This window comes from Gavialis gangeticus, unplaced genomic scaffold, assembly GCF_001723915.1.
Source record: "Gavialis gangeticus isolate Ggan-Ray unplaced genomic scaffold, GavGan_comp1, whole genome shotgun sequence".
Taxonomy (NCBI): domain Eukaryota; kingdom Metazoa; phylum Chordata; order Crocodylia; family Gavialidae; genus Gavialis; species Gavialis gangeticus.
The window spans coordinates 51,898,656-51,906,639 of record NW_017729030.1 but is presented as its reverse complement, the minus strand read 5'-3'; the positions used below and the strand labels follow the sequence as shown (position 1 = coordinate 51,906,639).

At 41.0% G+C, this 7,984-nt stretch overlaps 1 protein-coding gene across 10 annotated transcripts in view; it reads left to right on the top strand.

The window, feature by feature from the left end:
* SH3D19 (SH3 domain containing 19) overlaps positions 1–7,984 on the top strand; it is a 178,106-nt gene that overhangs the window by 131,621 nt on the left and 38,501 nt on the right. For all 10 annotated transcript variants that reach the window (XM_019522202.1, XM_019522195.1, XM_019522194.1 and 7 more), the window contains one exon: positions 6,264–6,371. In XM_019522202.1, the coding sequence (XP_019377747.1) occupies positions 6,264–6,371 (108 nt within the window). The remainder of the gene's footprint in view (positions 1–6,263; positions 6,372–7,984) is intronic.

Here is a 7,984-nt window from a genome sequence, read left to right as displayed (position 1 = left end):
ACCCCCTAGTCCCAGCGTTGCCCTGGCCCCTATCGCTTACCACAGCCCTAGTCTTGAAAGGTTTGTGAAGTATTGAGGAGTCTTATGCAAGTTTTGTTCATGAATGCAAAGTAAGTTAGTTTATTGTTTAAAGTGAGGGTGCTCAAACCCAAAACCATGGCAGCTGGTCTTCAGAGCTCCCCACAGTTTGGGAAATTTGGTGGTGGGGGAGCAGTGGCAATTAATACTGCCACACATCCCCTGCTGACAAATTTGCAAGGTCCATGAGGCTAGATCCAGACCGGACTGTGGCCTTTCTCCCCGCACAGCTGAATTGAGACCCAATCCTCACCTCATACAGCACATGGGGGGGTAGCCCATGCCCCTTCCCCCCAACCCTCTTTCCCCCCACCACTACATGGTCAGATTGGGGCTGGGCCACGTCTGAATCCAGCGCACTGGCTGAATCCAACCCACAGATGAACTGGGAACAGTCCATCTGTTCCACAGGGCAGCAAGGTTGGTCACCACTCATTTAAGCATGTGTTTTTAAATAGAAACCTTCAGATAATTTTACATAGGAAGGCTACGTTGTTTTGAACTTCCTATTTGGACAGTTAGATTCACACCTTTATAAAAATGCCTTCCAACTCACTGCTTGCTATATTCCAGATACAGTTGCCTTCAGTTTATCCAAATGACAAGAAAAAAAGAATTTACTCAATTTGTAGATTTAGGATAGTTTATTGTCTGCCTGTTAAGAGAGAATTTCATTTCATTAGCTTCATCCCATTAGTATTAGCATTTTAAAAGAGGCGAGTGTATGCTGCATTCCGTATCCTACTAGTTTCTCAGTTTTGTCTCCAGGGAAAACTAAGAGCCACTATGATTTTTTTTCCATGAAATCAAGGACTCTTCTCTTCTTGTGAAATACATAACAGCAACCATGTATGACATGGTTTCAGTTCTTTGCTCAAAAGAAAATCTAATTCAGAAGATTTGCTAATGTTAGCATTTGAATATTCCCAAGTTACTTAAAAACATATGGTCTGTGATGTGTGTGTGTATGTAATAAAAGATACAGAATTTTTATAAGTGCTTCTAGCAAGTTCTCTCCAGACGTAGCTTCATAAGACCATAGTTTAATGAGTCTTGAATTTCCAACCACATCCTCAGTTGAATCTCTAACCACATCCTGCAGTTTAATAATGGAGTGAATCAACAAAGCCTTCCATCAGGTGCTCAAGTCTCATCTGCTTAAATCCGTCACAGGGCTAGCCACTGAAAGTTTATGTGGGAGTAGGGGAGGAAGAAATTCTCCTTTATAGGACTCAAAGTTTACATGGTGCAGTACAGTGCAGTGGAGAGATTATTGAGCCAGCTCAAATTAGTTCTGGAACAGAAAACAGTGTAGTCTTGTTGGTAACACCATTAGGCTTGTTCCTGGACCTTAGGTAAGATCTTTGCCTGGCACAGCGCTGCGCTGTATATGCATGTATTTGCACTGTGTAGATATACCCAGTGACGACAAAACTACTTCATGGCTGCAAAAGTAGTGACCCCTTCTTCCAGGGATGTGCAATGGTACATCAGCTGGCTAAATCTTCTGTTCTTCCAAAAATGCTGGAACGCTGAGAAATTCAAGAAACATTTCAAGAAGAAATTCATGAAGAATTCATTAAGCCAGTGGGTGTCAAAGATGTAGCCTACAAACCAGATCTGGCTATATCATCTGGCCTGCACGGCTTTTGGAAAAACTGGGAGTTCAGGGACAGGACAGTATATGGAATGTGTATCAGCCCCTTCCCGTCCCCACACTGGGGATGTTTATCATTGGCAGAGGGGCAAGCAATGGGTGTGTTAATCTCCATAGCTCTGGAACCTGCAGTGGTTCTGTCCCTGTTGCTCATCCCGCCACTGGAAGTGGGTCTAGACCTGGCCTAGGTTGAGCCCTGAGATTTGGATCTGGTGGGGAAGCCAAAGGATTTTAACACCTCTGCTTTAAGCTATGCTTCAGGCTCTACGCAGGTTACAGACCCCTGTGCAAGCTCCTGAAATCCTGACTTGCCAAACAGATTTAGGTCCTACCCTTCTTATTGTCCTTCAACTGTTGCTGGGAAAGCGAGCGTTAGGTAGGAATTTTCACGTCGGAGGCTTGCAAAGCATATTGTGTTAAAAACTGTATATGTTGGGATAGCAAGGTATTTTCAGCAACGTTATGCCATGGAGCACCAAGCTAATTTTGTTCAGTATTGTTTCCATTGTGGTCTGCTTCGTGAATCCCCAGCCATATTTCTGTTGGGTTTTTTTGGTTGGTTTTGCGGGGGAGGTTTAATGTCTGTCATCCAAGTGTTGGTTAGGCACAGTTCTACACAGGCTGAAGTGGTTTCACTGAGGTAAAATTTTAATACATATGTGTTTTGTTTTTATAGAGTGGGGTAAACCTTGGTACCTAGAAGGCCCAGATAACCGTCTTGACTTTTTAATGTCCCATCTTTAATTGCTAATTTATTGTTTAAAGTAGGCAGTTGCGTGTGTGTGTAGCAGTAACATACCGTGTGGCACTAGTGAATCAGCATTTCCAGTACATTATGTCATTCTTAGATGAACTGAAAGCACTATTTTCAGGATTGAATCAAGAGAAGGTGGCTTCTTTAGAAATGGGTCATTTATACTACCTTTTCCTATTCTCTGTTGCCTGTCTGTTCAGAGCCCCCCTGCCCCTTCACTCTATCTGAAAAAGCGGCTACTATCTTTTATTTTTTGCCTAAAGACAGCGATGCAGAACCATATCATCTGACCTGTGGGGTTCCTGGGGTGGCTGGAAATTCAGGGCATTTTTACACATGCTGGGGGGGGCGCATTTTAATTAGTGATTCTTGGGAGCCGTTCAAAGTAAAATACTTGCAGCATCTCGTGTATTTCTTGCTCTGTGTTTCAAAATGTCAGTGGGGGCGCTTTAACTAAAGCCCCCACCATCATTTTGAAATGTGGGGTTGCTGAATACATGAGATGCTGCAGCACGCTGGAGTGTTCTGATTTGAACGCGTTGGAGCACGTGTATAGGTGCTGTCAGGGACAGGGCCCGCAGCTGAAGTCCAGCATCTACAGCCCTGTTGGGGATGTGTATTGGTAGCAGAGGGACAAGCAATGGATTGCATTACACTGCCTCTTCATTATGTACTAACTATAACAGCTTCAGAAGAGTAGCAGCCTCCTTCCTTTGCTGTGTCATCCTATTGTCTTTAGTGTTGAATGAAGGTGGTGTAGGTGAAAAATCTCTCTCTCCCCTTAACCAGTAGAAGCAAAAGGAAATATATAGGCTCCTTGGATGCATCCTACCTCATTGCCTACTTGAAGAATATACACAACAAAATATGCTAGCAAGGGGAGGCTATAAAATTGTTTTATTAGCAGACATGGAAAAGCCAGGCTCAAGAAAATGTGAGCAGTGGAAATTGTATGAAAAGATTATGAAAGAAAAATGATAGAAATCCATTGATATTAGTGTTGTGAAGGGTGCCTTGCAGATTAATTTACTGGTATTGAGAAGCCCTAAGTGAGTGTATTAGCAATTCTCTGTTCACACTTTCATGAATCATGCTCGAACCATGCCCAGTTGTTGTTAAACAACATAAAAAATTCATACACTGTCAGTCCCATTACACAAGGCAGCATAGTAGTTTACCCAGCCAATTTCTGCTACTAACACAGCACTTGGAAAGGGAATGACACAAACAAGGTAATGAGGTTTAAACTAATTATGAGGTGGCAACTGTATAATTGAGCAAAAGATAATGAGTGGAAAACTAAGGTTCTCAGAAATGTTTTTCATAGCCTCATGATGAGTGCTGTGCAGATGAAGATTTGATAATGGCCTTTCTCAGGAATTATCCGTGTAGAGCAATAACTTTGAACAGCATTGAGTATTGGTAGAAGGAGTAGCAAGAGAAAAATAAGTAATTATTGGAATTTCAGAAAGTAGTGCCATACAAAGGTACCCAGCTATCTGAGATACCAGAAGTATAGCCACTTCCTCAGAGAGCTCCATGTGGACCAGTATATCTCTGCTAAGAAATAAAGTAAAATCTTCAGGTAGAGGGTCATGATAGTGCAGCTGTACCAGAGTGTGCCATGTAGACAGATCCCCAAAGAACTTTGCATTAGAAGTATAGGCATGTGTCTAACGCATTTTCAGCCGTCTTGTTTGATTGCACTATGAGCAGTCGATCCTCTAGATCGTGGTGTACATGTAAGAGGTCTGGTCAGGTGCCTGAGGAATCCAAAAGTGACACAGCTTGTTACAAGTTTCACAGATCCTTGTGTTGTCTAAGTTGGAGTCCAAGTTTACAGCATGCTGCTTCCTTCTTTCTCGGTTTGTTTCCATCCTCTGGATCGAAGCTGCTTCATGTTGAGCTGCACCCCGTGCCAGATGTTCCCTCCAGATTGGATGGGATTTTGCGCGCTTCTCCCAGCTTTCTTTGTTGATGTTGAATGACTTAATATCATTTTTGCACATGTTGTGGTATCGCCATAAAGGGCAGCCTAGCTTTCTAGAGCTATCTCGAATCTCGCTATACAGAATATTTTGGGGAATGTGGTCTCCTCCCATTCTGCTGACATGGCTGAGCCTTTGCAACCCCTTTTTTTTGGTAATGGTTTCTAAGTGCATCAGTCCCGGGGTAAACACACATGTATAATGAGATCAGCCTGATAGTGAGATCACTAACGGACTGATCTCACTGTACATACACCTTTACAAGACTGAGTTTGCATATGTATGTAGCTTTGGAAATTCCTTCTTGGCATCTGCCAACAAAATGCCCATATACAAAAATAGCTCAATAGAGCTATAATAGAAATGTCAGAGTTTTAAAATTAGAACTAGTCATTTTTAATTAGACTGCTCCTAGGAAAGCCCAGCATTTTCCATTTTTGGAATCTTCATTTTAATCTCCAAACAGCAAATATCTGAAGTTTCTTGGTGAACTGCCTCAGGTTGTATTGTTTAAAAGGCAGCCCTCATATTATCTCTTTAATAAAGAAAATTACAAAAATTTAAATTATTTTAGACATCCTATTTGGGCAGTGTGGATTTCTCTTAGTTTTGTTTTGCCATTTCCTACCTTCAGTGATAAGATGAAACTGGAGAATGTAAAGGGACCCTTCAGTGCATTTGATACCAGATAATGTCCCATTAAACCGTACATCTCAAATGGCTGCCTGAGATCAATGTTTATTTGCATGGGCTCTTGCATGAACAGTGGATAGGTGTCATGGCCAGAACACTCTCTGATTTCCATCTTATTCATTTATGGTGCAGTAAGTGTAGGCATCTCAGTGCATCGGGATGGGTACCAGGAAAGTAAAAAAAAAATATTCTAGTTGATGGTAGTAGAGAGTGATGCAAAATGAATTCTTCTTCTCCAAACAAAGGTAATGAGAGTAAGTAGTTGTCCGTTTTATTTGTGTCAGTGTATTGCTGTGTTTGCTTTTTGTGTGGTATCTGAACCTCTCATGTACATTAATTTATTAAAGCCTTTAATTTCTCTGAAGTGTGGCAAAATACTACCTTGATTTTACGCATGGATAGTAATGCTAAATATTTTCCCTAGGCTCACACAAAAACATATGAGAGACAGATGGAGCTAGAATATACATGGGGCTGTTAATTCTGTGTCTTAACCACAAAACCATCTCATAGGATGATGATCTATAGGAAGGCTAACAATCCTCAAAGTTTGAATTAGACAGTGAATTAAAGAAATGACAGAGGGCACCAAAAACATTTTGTAAGCCTAACAGTTAAAATGCATTCGTGTTTTCTGTAGTTCTTTCATCTGCTGTGGTAGTGATCTAGTTTTTGCAAGGTTTTGTAGAACAAAACTCTTTCTCTCTTACATGTATTCATAACTGTGTGTGCATACTAGAGCAACTGCTCTGGAAATATGTTTCCCTAAAGCAATATTGTCTTCTTCAAACCCCTGTTATTCAGTGGTGTACTTGCTCTTGCTTAGTAACTTAGATAATCCTGGGAGGCATCTGAAACATGGTTTAAGTTTACTTAGCTTTGAATAATTTGTCAGAACAGATGCACAAAAAATACATTATTCACAAAGAGCTGAGTGCTCGCTTTTCATTAGCTCTGTATTTGCTTTTACTGGTTACTTAGATTTTGTTGATTTCTCTTGGGCATGAAATATACATGCCTTTAATAATGAATGTGGTGTCTGTTGAGGCTTGTATTTAACAAAGACTTACTAAGTTGTGGTTTTTTTCATTAGATCCCTTTCAGTTGCCCTGCAAAAATGAGCCTGCAAAGGAACAGACAGTTCAACCAGCCGTAGCCCGGAAGCCTACTGTTATTCGAATCCCAGCAAAACCAGGGAAATGTAAGTACTTCAAACCTAATTTCTCCTCTTAAATTTTCAAAAAGACTCGCATCAAGGAATTGTCTTCTTAGAACCAGGGTAGACATGCTGAATTGCCTATAGCTAGAGAAATTTTAGAGAAATTTCAGCTGAGTTGACTGTCATTCTAACACCAACTGACTACTATTTTTTAACTTCCAGTGGTGAGCAGATACATAGTGCTAAGCACTGTTATTACACTGTATTTTAACACAGTTTGCTAGGATGATGTAAACATGATTTTACTAGGCTAGTATTGATGACAACAAGGATTTTTTGGAACTGAAATCGACAGCTATTCAAATATTGGCCTTTTGCTCCTGTTTGTTAAGCCAGTAAAGGTGCACCACAAAAAATCTGGTGGCTGCAGCCATTTTTGTCATGGTCCCATCTGCAGTTTCCTGACTGCTAACCAAAATGCTTGACTCTATCCCAAACCTGACCACTAAGAGCTGGCACTAATTAGCTGCCGTGATCCTGGAAAGTGATACAAGAGGGGCTTGATTAGTCCTTGTATTTAAAATATTCACATGTAGGCTTCCATACATGTTTTCCTAAATTCATATTTAGATGAGTTAAACCACAGGACTTTTTCTCCCAAATTGGGGAAATCCTCACTTTCCTAATAGGCTCAGAACTCCAGGCAAAAAAGAGAAATGATGCAAGAGGAAATTAGAAAAGCAGTTAAAAAAAACATGTACCTCTGCACTAGACGTGTAGTCAAACCATCCCGACTCTTCTTGAGGTTTGTAAGGAGATATTTTCTTTTGAGGGGAGAACTGAGATAGGAGGAGGAAGTGTATTGTGGTATATTTCTGTTTTTGTTTGCTTGCATACAAATTGTTAGAAAAGCATAGAGGAATCCAAATAAATCCAGTAATCCAAAATATTTAGTAAAACATGTATTTAATCTGATTGTGCTCTTCCATTCAAAGCTCAATACTGATCAGCAGGTTTGGAGGCAGGAAGAACTTTTTCCTCTAGGTTAGGTCAGATTTGGAAAGGACTTTTAAGGCTATTTTTGTCGTCTTCTGTAGTCCTTTCTCTAGGTTCTTCTGATCACAGATTAACCAACTATAGTGGCAAGGGATTGGAAATAACATGGTTTCCCCTGCTTTTCTGTGGCATGTTATTTTATAGAGCAGTGGTTTTCAACTTTTCATTTGCGGACGCCTAAAAAATTTTGAATGGAGCAGTATTGCCAACCCCACCATGCCAAAAATCATGAGAGAGACCCTTAAAAAAATCAAGAGATTGGCACGTAAATCACGCGATGCTATCTTAAATGCGTGGGGGGTGTTATTTGTGAAGGTGTTGGGGGGTGTTATTTGTGAAGATGTTGGGGGCTGTGTGTGTGTGTAGGGGGAGGGAGGTTAGAGCCGGGAGAGGAGAATCCCCACACACCCTGGTAGGATGTGGGGTACTATGGGTCGAGTGAGAAGCAGCAGAATAAGGGAATCCCCCAGTTAATTAAGGAGGTCATAAGAATGGAAGACCTGCCATTTCCTTGGTCAGATCATAGGTCCATCTTGCCGTGTATCCTGTCACACAGTGGCAGAAAGTGGATGCTGAAACAGAGAGTGAACAGTGTATGG